We start from the raw sequence: 20,113 nt of genomic DNA on the forward strand, positions 1-20,113 counted from the left end.
CTTCGTTTTTTCTTAAGGGACAAGTGAACCTTGAAAAATGACTGATTATCGTACAAAATACTGCGCTGTAATATTTATCGGTACTATTTATCAACATATTCAGCGTTACATTTTCTCCGCTTTGTGTCTCTTGATTAATGTTCTATTTTTAGTTCCTTCCCTCTAGAGAGTGCACTTTGGGTAAAATGAGTTCCTTTTGCTTTTCATCTTGGCAATTGCAAGCTAATGATGAACGCCTTCGTTGACCAGACGGAATTAAGTTTTCGTTAATGATGCGATGCTTTATATCATTTTGACTTCTGCAATACAAAATCGCCCTCAAATATCATCGGCACATTTAGAAGAGTAAATTCTGGGCTATTTCGAGGCTCGGCCTATTTCTGTTCAATTTCTGGTTCTATAATGTTATTAATATTTTCTTCCAAGTCAGATGGCTTTCTTTAATACTGTGTAAGTGAGGAAGATTGGCTAAAAGGAAAGAAAACCAGAATGAACTATCTGGCTCTCTGGTGTGCCTTAGGTTGAGATGCATTTACAATCATGTAAATCATTTTTTCAAAGAGGAAAATATTCGCCAGCTGCAGTATGTGTTAGTCTTCAAGCCAGAAAGAAAGAATAATTTTAAATAATAAACGTGTCGCATGTAAAGGCAATCCTAAACACGGTAGTTATTTCTAAATTCAAAACAATCGACATGTATTCATTTTCTATTTGCTCTTTGATTGTCGTAAATGCAACTGAAAAGGTGTCCTGTGTATAACCGACAAAAAATATTTAATATGGTATAGTATCATAATGTGGTAGGATATAATTACCCAAGCAATTTGTTTATTTGAGTTGAAGACTCTCTTGGGCATACGAATTAAATCGCTGACCCTTCCTACAAAACTACATTAATGATCGTTTTCAGATTCGAAGTTTTCAACTTAGGAAGGAAGGCCTTTGTTTCGGAAGTAATATTTGTTAATGGCAAAATAAATTAGATGTGGATTACGAACAGAGCTTTGTTCCTACGAAGTCGAAAGTGTCATAATCACACCATATATAGAGTTTGTTTGCAATATATGACGTCAAACGGAAGCCAATACGAAACAATAGAGGGATCGTCGGAAGCGCCTATCAATGACGTATTTACACTCAATTTAGAGCGTCTAGAGAGGCTTTTCCTTGCTGCTATCTAATTGGTTATAATATTAGCTTATTGTCTTGTCATTAAATGAAATGATTCTCATTGGTTAACGATGACGTTGTTGTCTATCTTAGAAACCAATCAGCGATGAGATTTGCGAAGACGATGCAAATATACTTTGACTCCTCTCTATGTCTTTCGCTTTACCATCCTACTAAACTCGAAGTAGAAAACCTTAGTGAGACATTTTATATATTTTTTAATAAAATCTTAGTCAACGAAAGGCCAATGGAGCTTGAAATACAAGTCGCTGTTAACTTCCTCATCGGGTACCTCGTCAATAAACTGCCACGCCGAAGAGTACAGCTTTTTAACGAGGAGGTTGTGAAGAAACTGACGAAGAAATTTGAAGGCCATTGGTACCCCGAAAAACCATGTAAAGGAAGCGGATACCGTTGCCTCCTTATAACTGACAGCCTAGATCCTGTGTTGAGTTCTGCTGCAGAAGCAAGCGGACTTAGCGCAAAGGATGTGAAAGCCAATTTGCCGGAAAAGCTCTGTCTGTGGATCGACCCACAAGAAGTATCCTTCAGAATCGGTAAGTGCTGTTTGAGCCCAAGGCTAAAGGGATTTTATTTCGCAGCGACTGTTCTTAGATTTTAAATGGTATTTTCTGACAAGTTTCGTTACCCTTTGTTTTTTACTCTTTGAAGGGATTATTCTTTGGTTGATATTGCGAAAGGGATATTTTAGAATGCGTTCGAATACTCGATTGAATAGAGTCACGTAGGGTAACTGCATGCGTAAGCAAATATGAATCCACACGTCTCGAGTTTGCTAAGGACTTGCTTCGGTAAGCATTTTCTTTAGAAGGTCAGGTTCTTTTAAAAAGAGATCCTGTTAGATAATCCCATTTCGTTGTGATCAGACTGTAACCTCGAAATCAATTTTCCTGGCAAATTATCGCCCACGCTTGTACCTTCTACCAAATGTCTTCTTGGTTGTGTATGCATGACTAATGTTTCTTTTCATTTGTTCTTCGTGTAGGCGAACAAGGGTCCGTGAAGACGATCTATAAAGCTGAAAAGAAACCTGAAGCAATCTGTGACGAAACCACTCGCTGGGTGAACCTTTTAAATGGCCACAACAGCGGTAACTCAAACAGCCCAGTTCCATTCCGTAGTCAAAGCCCTCCAAGAATCATGGCGGACCGCTCTTCTCCTGTGTTGTCATCCGCTTCCAGTTCTTCACCATCACCTCCCTTGTACAACTCACAATACATGCCTTACAATAGCTGGAGCGCAGCAGAGGAGTCTTCTTTGTTTAAATTCAGGGCGAAAAGAGCTTCTCCGACATCTCTGTCGCCAAACGCGAAAGAGTTCAACTATCGGACCCCGTGGGACAACTTCAACTATGGAGCACAACAAAACAGTGGGCTGGATACCACTCGTGGCGCGTTCATTTCTTCTTCTTTTTTAGACTGGTTTAATTACAACGAGATTGGAAATTTCAACACTGCTGCCCAGCTACCAATATTAGCCTGAAAAATGTTAAGTGTTGGGTGTGCGGAGTTATACATTGCAATTTGAAAAGGTGTTAAAATAATATTTGTATAGATAACCATAGGAAAAAGATGATGTGAAATTCTTCACAGAAAATTGTAAATTTTTACAAAATAAGTTACAGTATTTCTCCAACGCATGTACATTTGTACAAAAACGTTTTGTTTATAAATATAAAATGTATAGTGTTTCTTAAAAGAGATGTACGAGGTATTTTGTTCTTGTTTCAAAGAAACTCCGAAAAAATAGAGCCACAATGGTGTTGAATTTATTATTGGATTGTATTTAAAAATTTTGAAGAAAGAGGAATAAAGTTTGCATACAATTTATTTATCTGTTTTAAATTTTTTGTCTTGACATCACAACAATTGAGAAAGTGATATGATATGTATTGGACACTAATTTAACAAAGAAATGCTAGAGGATTTTACTCCAAAATGGTTTTTTTCAAGCGCCTGCATCATTCGGTTTGTTTGAGGCAATTTTATTTTATTTCTTCAGGGTTTGAGTAAGTTAAGCTGTTTTAAGTTTGGTTGCTTTCATTTATGAACAAGTCAAAACATGTACAAGCTGGGTAAATATCTGGAAGCATTTCATGTTAATGTTCAGCTGTTAGTGTCAAGGATATATTTCTACATTTATTCAATGGGGTTAACATTGTCTACATTTTATACAATGGGGTTATCATTGGTGCACAGCTGTCCTTTTGAGAAGTTAAGGGAACAGCAGAGAAGCTGTGGTTTGCTGAATGTGGTACCTCATTACTTGTCACCTTCAATGCAGAAATTGTTGGTTAAATGTCTTTCAAATTGACTGTAACACATTTACTGGTTGGTGGGGAATATTGTCTAGAAAACCTGTTTAAACAACACTGACAGTTAATCTTATGGATAGAGAATGATTTGACATTGTGATCGATGACGATAATTGTGTCTTCTTCATGAGTTAAATACATATTAGCTGTTGCATAATGCACATACTTGCAAGGGTTGAAAAGTATGAAACAAAAGAATTTGAAAGATCCAAGAATTTTTAAAGCAATTTTAACACACTCTTGTGTCTGTTTTTGCTCTTGAGCTAAATCATTTTCAAAGGTGCTCAGACGTTTCTCTATACCTGGGAAGAATACTATATCATGGATGGTCTCCATGTTAGAATTTAGTTAAAAGATAACACTTTCTTTATAACAACTTGTGAATCAAATGTGACAGCTAACTCTTGTTGTGTTAGAATTCCAGGTCTGCTGTATCTAGGGTGTGTTCAGTAGGTAAGATGGCCAAAGAACTGAGAAATTAAGAGAGAAAGTTTTCAATGTAATTTCTGAATTAAAAAGCAAACATTCATTTAAGTGCAAAAATGTTCATGGATTAGCCTTTGAATCAATTTTCATACATACAGACAACCTTAAAGCATACTCCATCGAAATCAAAGCTACAAGCTTGTAGATTATTTATTGGTAGAGTGTGTTAATAGCAAACCTAAGCTGGAAGAGTCATTGTATTCCTTTATTTCATTCTTCACTTAACTTCATTTTACCTTATTGCATTCAGACTACTGAGCTTTAGGAAGCTTCCCTCTTTCTGGGTCATAAAGTGGTGCCAGGCAAGGTGTTACCTGTCTGACAGATCAGGCTGGGAGCTCAGGCATCTTTCAGATGACTTTCAAGTGTTTGTACCACTCAGGTGCTCTGTGATCTTCTCAAATAGCATTGGGCCTCATTGTCTATCCATAACAATGACCCTTTCACCCCTTAAAGTCTCTAGCATCCAATTTCTCCCTACACATTCAGGTCACAAGAAAGGCCAAGGAAATGATCCCAACCAAAAGAGCTTCTGGTTTTTAAATAAATTCTCCCTGTTAGCAGTTCAGAAAACGAATAGAGAGAACTATAGAGAAAGTGCACACTAATATCACGGGTTTAAAATCCCTTTCCCTCCCCACTCCCACCTACAACTTTCTTTCGCCTTGCTACCACAATATCTTGTACAGCGGCTGATTTCTAATCCCACGCGCATTACTTATTCCTGATTTAAGATGGAAGGCGGCAAATAGTAATAACTGAGGAGCATTAGAGGGAGAGGAACATTTGAATTAAAATATAGATCTCCTGTAAAACAAAGATCGGTTTTCAGCTGTACCTTTCTTTAGGTCATTCTCAGTTTAACGTAAACAACTAGGTGGTATTTATTCCAAGACAGTAAAAAATAACTTACTAATGAAGGACGTTCGGATATTGTTGGTTGGTGACCGTAAGTAAATGTAGCTTCTTCTTGTTTTGGACTTACGTAACAATAAGCAGAAGTAAGTCATACGTAAATATATGTGTATTTATGTTCTTTGAAATGCGTTATATTACAGCTCAAGTTGGAAAAACGTCGCTTATTCTGTCGCTTGTAAGCGAGGAATTTCCTGAAGAGGTAAGCTAAACAAGGCGCGGTATATCCAAAAAGGGCACGACGAAGCTGATCTTCTGTCATTATATATATCTGTTAAAGATCTACATTCGATCCCTGTTGATTTCACGTCTCTCTTGGAATGAACATGCAGAGACCAATTCATAACACAGGGATGCTTTAGTTGCTTCCTGTACACCTGTGATTGCACAACTTGTTAGGTGCCGAGGAAATGAACATTGACAATCTGCCGCAGTTATTATTTCCTCTACGTCTGTGACAATTCGTCTCGTAGCACAGAAGATAAGTTATTCCCAGGTCTGTTACCGTGAGAGGAAAGGGAGCTCTTGATTTCTCTTTACCCTAAGGAAAAACATATTGTATGAAATTTTTATTTATATACATGTATAATGTTACAGGTTATAGGGTAACTGGCGTGGTGAGGGAGAAACAAAAAGATTGGGAAAATTTGTTATTGAGCTTCTTTTATTGATATTTGAGCAAAACTTTCGTATGATAGTTTCAATGGCTATCACCATGAGTCTGTTTACTTGCTTTCCTTAGTACTCTTCCTTCCAGCTAGTCTTAGGAACAGCAAAAAATGTTTACATTCAACCTACTTTGCTGCTAATGAGTTATCTCATTTATAATTTTTGAAGGTCCCTGCGAGAGCAGAAGAAATCACCATACCAGCTGATGTGACTCCTGAAAAGGTTCCAACACATATTGTGGACTTTTCTGGTCAGTAGAATTGTGATCATACATCTGAGAAGGGAGGGGATATCTGTGAAGTGCTGTGGAAACATAAGGAAATGCAAGGGTGTGTGCGTGATGGGGGGGGGGGGGGTTGGGTGAGGCAGGAGGGTGGGAAAGGTAGGGTAAAACAGTATGGTAAATGAAGGACATCCTGACCCCTTCTCCCTTCACTAGTTTGTTATCCTCGCCACACCTCTCTACTCAATTTTTTTACCAGCCCCATGCTGTCCTCAATCTTACCAATCCAATATTAAGGCAAAAAGCTAGTCAGGGAGATTTCAGATATGTCCTCCTGGAAAAAGATGTAATTCCTTTTATTTTGTCTTTTGAAGATGGGTACCCTTTTTTTTTTTACCAGACCTTGATCAGTCAGAAGATATGCTGATTGATGAGATTGTGAAGGTAATATTCAAAACATGGATAATCGTGCACTATTATACATGAAATGTACATTTTAAAATCTTCCTTTGTAGCATTCCTATAGAGTTCTAAGGGCAAATGTTTCGCTATTCAGGGAATGATCATTCATAACCAAAATGCAATCCTGTATTTTTTGGTTTTGATGGCAACCTACCCTTTTTAGCCCTTTCACTTTCACTCCCCTAAATTGATGTTTTTTCACTTCTCCTCATCTTTCTGCCTGAAAATGTATTGATAGTGAAAGGAGAAATTCATTTTTGGTCATTCCTCTGTAGGTAAAGGGTTAATGATCAAAGTTTTGTCACAGTTATATGTGACTCCAAACCTATTGTTGGATGTGAAAATCATTTAGAAATTCAGATATTTATTTCATTTTTTACGAGAAAAATATGATAATTAGTCACAGTCCAATATGATTTGACAGGCCAATGTTGTGTGTGTGGTATATGATGTCACATCAGAAGGATCACTTGAAAGGGTAAGTGTAATCTTATGTCAGTCTGCATTGAAAAAAAAAATAAACATTTCCTAAGTATTAGATTATCTAAGTTACTTAAGATCAAGATTATACTTTTGTCCATATGCCCTAAACTTCCTCAAACACTTGACAATACATACTTTTGATAGTTTTCCAGATATTCATAGGATGTAATGGAAAGTTCGGTTTGTAAGCAGTGAAATGATCAACATGAAAATAATTATTGAATAGAAAGCAACAAAGTTTTGTTTAGTTTCATCATTCATGAATATGAATCTGATCATACCATTAAATTATGTAGATTTATTTTGAACTGGGATTGAAAATCAAGGTAAACAATTATCCTGGCAGGTGAGCTGCAATCTAAATAATTGCAGAAAAGAAACCTGAACAACTCTGGGCTTTGACAGGATTCAAACTCAGGCCTCCCGGTTATTAGTTGGGTGCTACCTACAATGATTGTATTGTATTAAAATTAAGGTATGAAGCCATATGCTGGGACTGGGGCACATTATAGACTAAGGGTTCTTCTTTTGCACGGAGGAATCTGAATCATTGACAGTGAATATCAGTATACATATTGTCTATACTGTTCTTTACATTTTCTAAGGTACTGATAAGGAGAATTTGTTTAACAATCAAGAGCTCCTTTGGTTGGTGATCACTTCCTCCACTCTTGTGACAGTAAAATTTAATGCAGGGATGATGTGGCAAGGAGAAATTAGATGCAAGTCATTCTAAGGGATCCATGAATTAAGGGAAAGCCTATTTAATAGAAAAATCCATGATGGACATAATATATTTATTTACAATAAGCCATTTGCTCCACTGTCAACTCACACTAAACCACTTGATATGAATGTGTGCGGGTTTGTTTGAACAGATTACATCTTATTGGTTGCCGCTGATAAGACAAACTGGAGAGGAAGATAGTTCAAAGCCTGTTATTATTGTTGGAAACAAGGTAGTTTAATTGGCATGTTTTTAAGTTATTGCTTTTATGATCAAGACTGCTCTTTGATTTACTTCAGGCCCTTTTTGAAGGTTGGGAGGGGAGGGAGTTCATGGATGTGTTTTAATGTCAAAGAACCTTGCTTAGGTTGCGTCAAATGTTGATACACATGGATACAAAAGAGAACATTAGAAACAACCTCAACCAATTGGCTCTAGTACTTTTCTTTACAAATATAGTTATATTAATTGAGTAACATTCTAACGTAACACTACAATTACAGAACCCTTGTCACCAATGTTGAAACACTTGGCAAACAAACAACAACATCATACTGAACACTATTTTGAACACTGCTTTGCCCTTTGCCTCCATTTTATATGTAAGTTACAAGGTACTTTTACCCAAATTTTCTTTCAAATGAGTTGTTTAAAGTGTTATAATGTCTTTTTATTATTTGTATTTTTTGGTTTACAGTCAGACCTTATGGATGGAAGTACAATGGATGTGAGTGTACATGGGCTAAAAATATACATGGTTGTTACAAAGAGGTCCATAGGAACCTGAATTTGATTATGAGGGTGATTTTCAAAGTGATGAACACTACTTAAGCAGTAGTGAAAGTAAGGCTTGGAAAAAAAAATCAAAAAATCTAGGCTAGTATGGAAGTTGAATGCATGACCTTTACGATACCAGTGCAGTGCTCTACCAACTGAGCTAACAAGCCAACTGGGAGCTGGTCATTTTGTTGGTTCATAATAAAACTGTGAAGTGATGAATGAATAACTTTGAAGATATGAATATTATAATTACTGGTATGTGAACTGCAGATTGATAATTTAAAATGAATATGATAGTGATCTTTACATAGGCCTGAGGATATAGAGGAATTATTTATGGTAATCACTACAGATGAAAGTAAAATGTTTGAAATGTAAAAGGTGACTCAAGATTTAATTTTTGAAAGCATTTGATAGGCTACCATAAAGTCCCTGAATTAAGAAAATTTTGCATTACTTTTTTGTATCAAAAATGAAACAAAAAAATGGCAGGTCATTGTATACTTGAGATGTTTTTAGTGTTTAGTAAACCACTCTGATGCATCAGACATCTGTTTGTTTCTGTGGCATGAAATTGTGTTGAAAGTATCTTGTAATTTGTTCAAGTCTTATGAAATTATTTCAACTAGTTCCTTATGTAACTGCATTGTTCAAGGGGAAAGTAATCTGTAATTTAACTCTGATGAAGGGGTAATGCTCTCAACATCAGGTTGAGAAACTCTTTATGGTGGCCAGTTTACGTGATCAACTTGGTTGATTAGATCAAATTATCATGTAATTATACCATTTTGATCTAGTTGGTTTCAGTATTTGTGATGTTCTTTTTTTTTTTAATAGACTGTCTTACCAATAATGAATGATTACACTGAAGTGGAAACTTGTGTTGAGGTGAGCATCTGGCAGTTGCAGAAGTTAAATTATTCACTTGAGATACTTTAATGAGCCATTACTATGGTAGGTTAAAGACAAACCATATGAAAAATGTGGCAATTGTGTTTTGTACTTCAGTGCTCAGCAAAGGATCTGAAAAATATATCTGAGATGTTTTACTATGCACAGAAGGCAGTCCTCCATCCTACTGCTCCTCTCTTCTCTGCTGAAACCAAGGAGGTCCGTATCAACAGTAGGTTCCTCCTTAAAAATGATTCATTTATAATTTAACAAAGTACTTTTTCAACAAACATTGAATAATCAGAAGATAATTATGATGAATAATTAAGAAATCTGAAAGAAAGGATGAATAAGTAAGATATCTGAAAAAAAGGATGAATAAAAGTAGTTATGTGGTATATTTTTTAACCTTTGGATTGTGAGAATAGCTATGTGAAAAATTGTGTGGATCTGCATCAATCTACTTTTTTCTGCCAATTATTAAGAGATAGTTGTTCATTTTTGTTGTCTTGTTTGTTGCAGTTAAAACCATTATGCCAGGCTGCTCTCACAAGAGTTTTTAAGGTACCTTTATAATATCCTCTGTATAAATTTAAATTTATAATATTTTTGTCTTTAATAGGCAATTAAAAAGAAATGACACTTACAAAACTTATTCCTTCTTTCATTTTGTAGATATCAGATAAGGATAATGATGGCTTACTGAGTGACAATGAATTGAATGAGTTCCAGGTTAGTTAGCCCTGATTGGTTTAAAACTTATTGTATGTTGCACTGATAAAGCCACAGAAAGTTGAGGTTTATTTTTTAATAGCAATAGAACACACTTTCTATCAGCTTAGTGGTGTTAACAGCCCTCTTAGGAGAACACTTAAAAAAGTGTGTAGATCACTTGCCTCTGGTTTGTAATTTTTCTGTGTGGCCCTACACCTTTTTTGAACTATAAGGTCTGTCAATCAAAGAGCCACTCTGTGGATGTCACTATGATCATCACTTCTCTTTGTTTTTATTATCATAAACATCTGATTGAAGCCAGAGGATGGGAACATGGGCTTTTACCATTTTTTGAACCATTGTATTGGTCTTAATCCTCTCTCTGTTACAATTTATCCATAGAATCGATGTTTCAATACCCCTCTGCAAGGACAAGGTTTACAAGATGTTAAAAATGTAGTCAGGAAGAATGTCGAGGGAGGATTACAAGATGGTGGACTTACATTAAAAGGTAACACACATAAAGTGGTCCAGAGTTTTTTCCTTAGACTAACCCTCATGTTCTTATACAATTGTAGAAGCTTTTGCCTACAACATGAACCCAAACATCTCATAGTGAGCATTTCTACCCAGACATGGTCCATAACATTAGCTTTGGGTACTATTTGACAATATTCACCTCACTTTCAATCAATAATTGTTAAGCATTTTTTTGTAGGTTTCCTGTTTCTTCACACACTCTTTATCCAGAGGGGGAGACATGAAACAACATGGACTGTTCTCAGAAAGTTTGGATATGGTGATGATCTTAAGCTCAGACCTGATTATTTGTGTCTTACGTAAGTTGACATGAATTTGTTAGATTGTATTAGGTAATGACTAGTTTTCCCTCAGCAGTGGTAACAGCAAAAGGCTTGAGAGAATTGGGTAATAAATTAAATGATATTTTCACAAAGAACTCAATTAGTTGTGAATTCCAGAGAAATCAAGCTTTCCAAATATTTGATATTGTTACAGGATTGACATGGGGGCAGATCAAACAGTGGAATTATCAGATGCAGGATATCAGTTTCTTATTGACCTCTTCCAGAGACATGACAAGGTGTGTATGAATTCCACTGAGAGTTTGCAAGGCATGATTGTACAGGTAAAGGGAGACAGTATAATACTGTGTAAAGATAAATTATGATAAGAATTGGGACTCACTGGAGTTGAAGTTTGCTTGATGTATTGAAAAAAACACTAGGCAACTGATATTTAATTTCATGATTTCTGTTGCCTATGGACCAAACTTGCTCATGTCACTGTAGATTGCTGAGAATCAAGGAACATCTATTTCCAGTGATTATTATGGGTTGTTTAAAGAAAGAGCCCCTCACAATGACCATGATTCCAGGATTAACTAACACCTTTATTTGTCTCTAGGATGAAGATGAAGCCCTTTCTCCTGAGGAACTTCAAGTGAGTTGAAGAAAATAATAATGATGAGAACAAATTGAGACAGTTTTTAAAAATGTAATATTCATAATATGGTAGAAAAAAGTTTCCAAATGTCGGATTGTTTTCTGTTTTCTGCTTTAGGCACTCTTTGGTACCTGCCCAACAATGCCTTGGGGTGAAGATGTTCTTAGCTCTGTTGAAACTAATGCCAATGGATGGATAACTCTCCAAGGATTTCTAGCTCAGTGGGCGTAAGTGTTACTCTGAATTCCTCTATTCAACCAAATGTTTAAAAAAAGGGATAAACTGTGAGGCAAATATATGAAGAAAGAAGCAGCTTGACATGGGTAGTTTGTGCTTTGATGCTGTGAGACAGAGACAAACATCAAGGAAGCCACGGGGGATGTCACTTATCTGTTGACTGGGAAACAAATGAACAAGGCTAAATGCTGATATTCATTTTGTTTGCATTTTTCATTCACTGGGGTGAATTTTTAAAAATTTTGAACTTTTTATGCATCAATAATGATGACTATTCTGTTTTAAAAAAAAACCTACCAGACAGTCTACCAATTAATGAAGAGCACAAAAAAAAAAATTACTTCAGCGAATCTCTTGTTTTCTGTCATCATTTTTTTTTTTAACAAACTTGCAATTTTTGCATTTCCCTGAGGAATATTTTTTCCTTATCATTTGCAGGCTAACGACTTTCTTGGATTACACTAGAATGTTAGCATATTTAGCATTTTTTGGTTACATTCATCAGGAAATTGAAGCTTCCCTTTCTACCGCAATAACAGGTAAAATAAAAAACAGACGCTGCCTCACAAAGCATATACTTTACTCAGCTAGTGAGAAATATTAAAGTAATTTTTCATATATCTGGAAGTGAAAAGTGTTGTCAGTCAAGGGTATTCTTGCGTCAACATAAGTGTAATTTTTTAACCAATTTTCCTTTTTAAACATCCATGATTTCAGTTGATGTTTAGATGAATGAAAATAAAGCTGTATTTACTTTAAAACTGAACAAATCAAAAAGTTTAACAATAACCCTCTGACTCCATGTTGTCTACAAACAACCAAGGAACAAAAGTAACTGATTTTAATATCACCTCTGAATCACACATTAAGATCACAAGAGTAAATAAAATGATCACCAACTAAAGAAGCTGTTGATTGTGAAAAAAAATTCTCCTTGTCACAGAGAACAGTCTGCCTGCTGATATCAAGGTGTAAAGGATTAAAGAAACTGTTTTGACTCCAGAATGATATTAAGGTTACTAATAGACATTGTCATAAGCACTTAACTAAAACCCATTTGACCCAGAAGTATTACTTATAATTATGTCATCCTGCTGCTTTGTAGACAGAAAATTAACTCAACTTGATAGTCTACTAACTAATGTTTTCTTGATTTTTTTCCATCTATCTCTTCCAGTCTGTTCCCCTCTTCCTTTTACTCTGGTCTCTTCTGTCTCTCGCCTCATTCAGATGCGAAAAAAGTTACGACTTTTACCTTCCTCTTACTCTCAGTGGGGCCAAGCAAAAACTCAACTGGGTATTTACTACTTGTCAAAAACGTTTGATCCGGAAGTAAATTTTGTTGTAAATTCAATAACCTTAAAACATTTAAAAACATGATTTAAGTGTGATTATCAGTCAAGTAATCTATTTACCATTTGAGGTGATAATGGCAAGAGTTGAGAAACTTGAAAAAAACACACTTTGATATCGGTTCTGTTCTTTGCATTTCTGTTTCTTTACTTTTCTTTTCCTTTCATCCACTTTGCTTATTTCTTTTTTATTTCTTCTGTTCTTCATAAGTTTTGTTTATGCCGAACAATTATTGATTTCTGTTAATTTTAATTTGATTTTACTTTTAATTATCCGTTCATTTATTCATCTGTTTCATTATTATTTTATTTCATGTTATTTGTGCGTACCAACTGACCTCCCCATATTAATACATGTATAACAAGTGAAATGTCAGAGAGTGTTGAGTTGTGGTAAAGACTGTGATCAAGTTTTCTCTTGTTACACAGTTTCGTGCAAGTAATCATAATATGTGTAATTGAAATTCCGGACTGCTCGTAAGCACATGCTAACAGTACTTTCAACTTATTCATTTCTTCATATCCAAGTTACTCGGAGTAAAGCTGTTGACCTACAGAAGAAACAGACATCTCGCTCTGTATTTCAGTGTTACGTATTTGGACCACCAGGCGTTGGAAAGGTACCACCTTGTTTAGTTTAATTTTACAGCAGTAATTGTACCGTCGAACAAACGGCTGTTACGGTTGTTTGCGCGCGTCGCTGAGAATATGGTGATTTTTCGTGATACTTCATCTTCATCAAATTTTTTTCTTTTTATTTCTACAGACGTCTTTCCTTCAAGCATTTTTAGGGCGAACCCTAGAGGTGAGGGTGCCATGAACTTCCATTCTTTCACTTCCATTAACTTGCAGAAACACTCAGACTACATTTACAGACACCAAGGATAAGTAATGCATTCGATTAAGTGTTCTTGTTACCAGGCCTTGGCAAACCGTCAGGTGGAGCCCGGCTTGTCTCGGTTGATGCAATACTGGGATGAAAGTCTTCTCAGTAAACAAATACAGAATGCAGCTCAGTGACGGAAGCTGACCATCACATTCATGTAGCGCCTCCTAAAGGTATCTGCGCTGTTAAGGGACTCGCCCCTTGTTTATGGTAATCTTTCCACTCTGGAAAACTTCGCTAAGTGCTATGGGAATAAACGAAAAAAAAAAGTCGTTTATGCTTCTTGCAGTTTCTTCTATATCCTACAATTCCCACCACCAAATTACCTTTGTTTCTTTTTATTCTTAGCCTGGCGAATCAGAAAAGGAATTGTCGAATTATGCCATTAATCTACTTGAAGTGAACAGGCAAGAAAAATACCTAGTGGTGAGTAGAAGGACTTAACTTCTTTAAAATTGCGTTATATCGGCACACTCGAATAGACAAGGTGTTGTCTTTGATTCAGGTTTACTAATAAATTCTGTCAGGTGGAGGAAACCTTGTAAGCGTCAGACGGACGAGTTCCCTTTTTGTGAATATGGTTGACTATTATTGTTGTCACTCTCAATATCTTTATCACGAACTGATTTTTAATTCGTGAAAACAATTTGTAGAGCTCCTTTGTAAGGGCGAAATATTTCCAACGGATTGATGGCCGTCCTCCTCCCAGCAGGTGCCCAATAGTCATTTTCATGATCAGCCGCTTTGATAAACATATTTTCTATGGCAGTTTGTTTCAAGTTCATTCGCTGATATTTCTGATTTCATTTCTTTTTTATTTACTTCAGTTACGCGAAATCGAATGGGAAAATTCTGGATTTCTGTTGCACGACAGACGATGTGATGTGGCGTGTTTTCTTTATGACTCATCGGATCCAGCTTCGTTTACACAAGTGGTACAACTACGAGAGGTAATAACTTTAGCTTGGTGCTAATAATGTAACACTCCAGAGTTACTATGGATTTGCCGCTTCCAGTAACTGAAGTGCAAAAAATATTACAAACATGCAAAAGGCTTCATTTTGTACTCGGGGGTCTTAATTCAGTTTTTCACGAAAAATGACAATGTCTACGCATCAAATTAATGCATATTGTGATATTTTCTAAATAACTGGGTACGTATTTGTCGGTGGAATCTGATATGTTAGTCTTAATAAGTTTTGGTGTCCTTAGTGATCCGATTCAAGTTTCATGAGGAAGTAAATATTTACCGCCATAGATACTTGGTGCGTAATACAGGTCTGTAGGTACTACTGAGGAGCGTCTTACAAAGGGTGTAAAACAAAAGTCAAGAACTTTATAAGATTATGACTACGATTTATCTTTGTGTGTTTCCAGAAACTTCCCAAAACAGTTCCTTGTATGTTAGTCGCTGGCAAAAGTGAAGGCGTTGCAGCTAAACAGGTAATAAATTCCAGAATTTTCTTTCTGTAAAGAAATTTGATCAGAACTGGGATACAGGAAATAAATCACAATTGATGTGTGAATAGCAAGGCTGACACATGGTGTATTGCATTTTTTTGTAGGATTTTGAAATGCAGCCGTCTTTGTACTGCTCGTTAAACAAGTTGCCGCCACCTCAGGTTAGTTATCATTTGGATTTCAAGTGAAAGCTAACAATTGAAACGGTTCATGTGGAATTGTCTTCTCTTGACTTACTTTTACAAATCTTTTAGTTTTGAACAACCATTAGGAAGACTTTGTGAGCCATCGAGAAAGCTGTAAGAATAGCAATGAGTATCTTTGAAGAAAAATTTAAAATTTTCAAATTAACAATTTTCAAATTAGCCTAACATTAACAACTGTTTTTGTTTGTGTTCATTTTGCAGCCATTTTCATCCCTTAACAGACCAGACATGCACAGAGCTATCTACGACAGCCTCGCCCAAATGGCCGTTTATCCGTAAGTAAAGTGGATCATATGCCAAGGGCAGTTGTAAAAGGGGAGCAAAACTCTTAAGTCATGATTTGCTAACTTGGCTGTAGTAGTTCTAGTAGACTTGACCGGTTCGTCAAGTATGGTAATAGGGTTTTAAAAATAAAGGTAAATACAAAGAATTATGGCAGTCCCCGAATTCTCAGTTAGCAGGGAAAGATCATAACATGTCGTAACATGCAGGCCAACCTGGAGATGAGGTAACTGACATCTCCATTGTCTGTGTTAGTTTCTCGGTTGTTTGATAGAAAATGGACTGAATTCTCGTTTCCTCCCTCGCTCGCATTGCTTCTTCGCTCGTCTTTACAAAATGACTGCCTGGGAGAGGCAAAGATCTTGAAATACCTAGCGTTATTGCTTTTTGTTTCGTAGGCACCTCTGCGGCCCTAATGCAGACAGTGTGACGTCATATTGGATTATGGCAGGCTTAACAGCCGCGCTCTTAGCAACCGCTGGAATAGTGGTGTTCAGATACTTGAAAAAGGGAGGTTCGACCACGTGACAAGAAACAAAGCGTATTAGGAATATATACTAACAAGGCGTTTATTTTGCCTTTGTATTGAACCACGGAGTTCAAAATGTAAAGAGGTTCTAAATTGAAAAACTATAAGCCAAATGTGGAAACAAGAGGATCAATCATAACAAAGTGGACATATTTTTATTTTCAATGGAATTGTAAAAGTTTCCTTTTTACCCATTATTGTAGTAATGTAGGAGTTTGTGATGTGAACAATTTTTGTGAATCTCGATCTTTAGCTCAGTTAATTCTCGTATTTGAAACAAAAACTAGGATTGTTTGAATTTGTTTTTTCCTTGCGGACAAGTTTCATTAAGGAGTTCCTCCTTTGTCCGTAGCTGTGTAAAATCGTCTAACAACGTTTAAATACCTGTTGTCCAGAAACTTTTAAAATTTAAACATGAAAATATTTTATTTTGTTTTGGCTTGATAATGTGGGGAGTTTTGTAACGGAACACGTAGAAATGTTCAGTTCTCGCTTTCACAATCTCTTGTCCTCGCAGATCAGATAAGTAATTCTCTCTTTTAGCTGTTAGACATACCTTGGTAAGTCATACGAGAATCTGGTGTTATAACAAAATTACACCCTTAAACTAGCAAGTTTGAAATGTATCGAAATTGTAAAATGTCAACACTCCTTTTTTTTCGTGGAGTCTAATGTTTTTTAAACCGCTTTGTTTGCTTTACCTCGTACAGTTCATGAAGCACGAAATATGTATCTATAATATTTCTACTATTCCGTTACTTTGTAAGTGATGATCATTCATAAATATTCCATAGAGTCCTAAATCAAACTCTTTTTTTCTAAAACTTTCTCCAAACTTTTCTTGCAAGGCGGCGTAGTTTTGCAGAATTAGTGCTGAACACGGCGTCTGTAGCAAAGCCTTAAGGTAACATTGCCTCCACTTTGTTGTCTCAGGCCATGAAAGATGGTTCACTACCACTTGATCAAATATTTTCTTCTCGCAGTTCTTGTGAATATCAAAAGCACATTTTTCAGGAAGCTGTTGTATTTCTAAACGAGAAAAGAAAATTTCAGAAGCACGAAAATTGAAAGGCAAACTCGGAAGGAGAAACGTGGTTTTCTTGCTCCCAAGCCTGAATTATACAATAGAATCGATAGTTCACGTTTGGTCGCAGGCTAAATTATCTATCACGAGCTAGACCCAGTCTACCTGTATTTCGTTCAAACATATCGATCGCTGAATCGACCATGGGATTCGTAACAAGACATGAAACAATGTCTTTCAATGTCCCCGCCATTGAACTAGCTTAGATCAAAGGATCGACAAGAGGACGCCCCTGTGCCTGAACAATGATAAATACAAACAAACAAATGATTCAACGAAGTGAAACACATACCTGTAGGATACTCCTTAGACAGCTTCTGTGCAGCAGCTGAAATATAACAGAAAATATTGTCTGATATCCAAGTCTTTTTAAACTTTATGCAAACGCTGGCTGTAGAATGAGAACTTGTCCTACTTCTTTGAACGCGCCGGACAGGCAAGAACATGAAGTTACGGGTGAAAAAATGGATTTTTTTAAGGTTTTACTCACCGGAGTTCTGAATAGAGTCCTGTAGCTTTTGGTAGTCAAGGTCAGGACACATCAGTACTTTATCCACTGCTGCAGACTTGAGGAGAAGAAATCGATCCTGATCTAACAGGTCTCCTGAGCCTTCGCTTTTTTCAAAACATGTTATCGTTTTCTGTATCAAGAGGGACAAGGAAAGTTCTGAAAGCAATATTAATTGTAGATTGAGAGAATTCTCTCACAAATTGAAAATGTTGGTGAAATAAAGTAGAGCAGGGTCTGTGAAGAGGGAAAATTTCTGTACATATACCCCCCTCTGATATGGAAAAGTGATTACGATTGATGGTAGGGCATTCCCCATAGGATCCTAACTTCCTATGCCAGTAGGACCCAGCCCACCCCACCCAGCCCCCTTTCTCCCCCCCCATAAAGAAAAAATATCAGAAACTTACAGACTTGTCCGATATTTTAAAAACTGATTTGGTAGATTTTGTTATGTTGTTACAAATTATATTTTTGAACTGTTAACCGGCTATAAACTTTTCCTTAGTTTTCGTGAGGCTAATTGTCTTCGTTTACGTTATTCTACGATCTGCCGAGCATAATCAACGTTTATGAACAAGTTACCATATAATCGACCTCAATCGGGCAACAGTAACAACTCACTCTTCAGAATAAGCCATCGAGAAAAGTACATAGCAAATATTTCTAAGGTGTATATCAATTTTGACGGCATCTAGTAAAAATAAACCTATTTTTTTTCTTGGTTTTTTTTTTATCTAAACAATCAAGTACTTAACGACAATCAAAATATACAGGACGGAACTGCTCGTTGATGCCGTAGAAGTCTTCGATTGACTTCGATATGGTCTGATATCCTTTTCAGGCTAGCTTCTACATCGAATCCAAGAGATTACCTGTTTTATTTCGCAAGCTGTATCAGGAAATGGAGGTTCGCCTAAGTCTACCATCAACCGATATTGGATACTGTTACAGTCCTTGATAATGTAAGTCTCTGATTTAAACGTATCAACTGTTGAATAAGCCACATCAAGGAAAAAACTACAAAGTGAGGTTAGCACTGGAAATAACAGAGCAGAATTTGGGCTGACCATCATCTTCGATTCTTTGACTGACTTACAGTTCGTGGGGATTCCTGTATATGCAAGGTTTACTTGTTCAGTCAAGAGTGTCATAACACCTGTTCAGTGATTATTACAAGAAAAATAGAACACCGGTAAATTTCTTGTTGAAGAATACCTCTTCAGATGATGAATGTAATAAAGATCGTGTAATGATGCTTACAGCTGTCAGCAGGATGTTTAGTGCTCAAGAAATTGAATTTCAACAGTGCATAGCATGGAAAACGCCAGTACCTAAATGAGGCGGTGAAGAAAAACTCTTTGGCCTTCCAGCATACCCTCGACGGCTTTTTGACAAAAAACGATACACGCACAGGGTTCTTTGGCGCGTTGGTAAACGAATTTGAAGTTGGAAAATTTTCCTGCTCTCTAACGGCTTAGACTCAGTGATCTGACTCTCCAGAAAAGTTAGGTGCTAGAATCCGAGTTTGGCTCTAAAGATAACTGCGAGGTAAAAAGCCGTTAGACCATTTAACGACCTCACTGTTTTGTAAAAACTACGGTCCAACTTGACTTACTAAATGAAATAAAGGGAATAAGTTTCTTAAGAAACTGTGGTGCTGCGTTGGTGGGAGAGTACAACAGGGTAATTTAGTTTTATCAACCGAGTTGTAAACGTACATTGGCCACCATAAAGGGTTTAAAGGCAGAACAGGGGCTAGCGCTCGAAACGTCAGCCTTTGAACTCTTTAAGGTTGCCAATTTACGTTTTCAACTCAGTTGATAACACTAACTCACCCTTAGTAAATGAAATGATTGCGATGTGCAGGCCCACTTCGCACAAACTTGCTTACAGTGTAATCCTACAGGTCTGAGACTTAACAAAGATGTTACCTTGTTGAATTCCAGGTTATTGAGCTTCAGTTAACCCCGTAAAACCTCATTAGTTGACCCAGTGAGTTGACTTTCCCACCAACCAAACAGTTTCTGTATATGCAATTTTGTGTAAGTAATTAATAAGTTCATAGATTTGAAAGGGGGCAAACCAGTCCTGCAAAGGCTTTGTACTCCAGCCAAAGCAGAGAGTATTAATTATACCAACACTGCAAAGTGGATGCCCAGGGCATGTGCAGCTCTAAACACACACCTAGAAGGTGTCTCATAACCACCTTTCACCGCAAGGGATTAATTGTGTAGTGATCTGAGCAT

The 20,113-nt window shown here is 36.6% G+C and overlaps 3 protein-coding genes across 5 annotated transcripts; 2 read left to right on the top strand and 1 right to left on the bottom strand.

The window, feature by feature from the left end:
- Nucleotides 1–1,329: 1,329 nt before the first annotated feature.
- Nucleotides 1,330–3,020, top strand: LOC113671574 (protein BTG2). Its single transcript, XM_027187821.2, has 2 exons — nucleotides 1,330–1,727; nucleotides 2,177–3,020. Exons 1-2 carry the CDS (start codon nucleotides 1,418–1,420, stop codon nucleotides 2,671–2,673), a joined length of 807 nt encoding a protein of 268 aa, XP_027043622.1. The 5' UTR covers nucleotides 1,330–1,417; the 3' UTR covers nucleotides 2,674–3,020.
- A 1,677-nt stretch (nucleotides 3,021–4,697) lies between these two features.
- LOC113671437 (mitochondrial Rho GTPase 1-A) lies at nucleotides 4,698–16,700 on the top strand. 2 transcript variants are annotated; one of them, XM_089185553.1, is made up of 26 exons: nucleotides 4,698–4,940; nucleotides 5,050–5,108; nucleotides 5,744–5,825; nucleotides 6,199–6,242; nucleotides 6,685–6,738; nucleotides 7,622–7,702; nucleotides 8,168–8,197; nucleotides 9,088–9,138; nucleotides 9,259–9,360; nucleotides 9,664–9,705; nucleotides 9,817–9,873; nucleotides 10,258–10,366; nucleotides 10,574–10,694; nucleotides 10,873–10,957; nucleotides 11,281–11,316; nucleotides 11,437–11,546; nucleotides 11,995–12,095; nucleotides 12,734–12,853; nucleotides 13,437–13,528; nucleotides 13,675–13,713; nucleotides 14,143–14,220; nucleotides 14,622–14,744; nucleotides 15,172–15,237; nucleotides 15,360–15,416; nucleotides 15,663–15,736; nucleotides 16,142–16,700. In XM_089185553.1, the coding sequence occupies exons 1-26, from the start codon at nucleotides 4,907–4,909 to the stop codon at nucleotides 16,269–16,271; spliced, it is 1,977 nt and encodes a 658-aa protein (XP_089041679.1). In that variant the 5' UTR covers nucleotides 4,698–4,906; the 3' UTR covers nucleotides 16,272–16,700. The 2 variants fall into 2 exon arrangements, with proteins under 2 accessions (XP_089041679.1, XP_089041680.1); XM_089185554.1 differs by lacking the exon at nucleotides 12,734–12,853.
- On the bottom strand, nucleotides 16,416–20,069 carry LOC113671439 (uncharacterized). 2 transcript variants are annotated; one of them, XM_089185611.1, is made up of 5 exons: nucleotides 19,799–20,069; nucleotides 18,740–18,978; nucleotides 17,847–17,997; nucleotides 17,649–17,684; nucleotides 16,416–17,301 (listed from the first exon to the last, which is right to left on the bottom strand). In XM_089185611.1, exons 2-5 carry the CDS (start codon nucleotides 18,938–18,940, stop codon nucleotides 17,006–17,008), a joined length of 684 nt encoding a protein of 227 aa, XP_089041737.1. In that variant the 5' UTR covers nucleotides 18,941–18,978; nucleotides 19,799–20,069; the 3' UTR covers nucleotides 16,416–17,005. The 2 variants fall into 2 exon arrangements, with proteins under 2 accessions (XP_089041737.1, XP_027043434.2); XM_027187633.2 differs by having other exon boundaries at nucleotides 18,740–19,023.
- Nucleotides 20,070–20,113: the final 44 nt, after the last annotated feature.

The sequence above is a fragment of the Pocillopora damicornis genome, chromosome 10, assembly GCF_964200805.1.
Source record: "Pocillopora damicornis chromosome 10, jaPocDami1.2, whole genome shotgun sequence".
NCBI classification, from domain to species: domain Eukaryota; kingdom Metazoa; phylum Cnidaria; class Anthozoa; order Scleractinia; family Pocilloporidae; genus Pocillopora; species Pocillopora damicornis.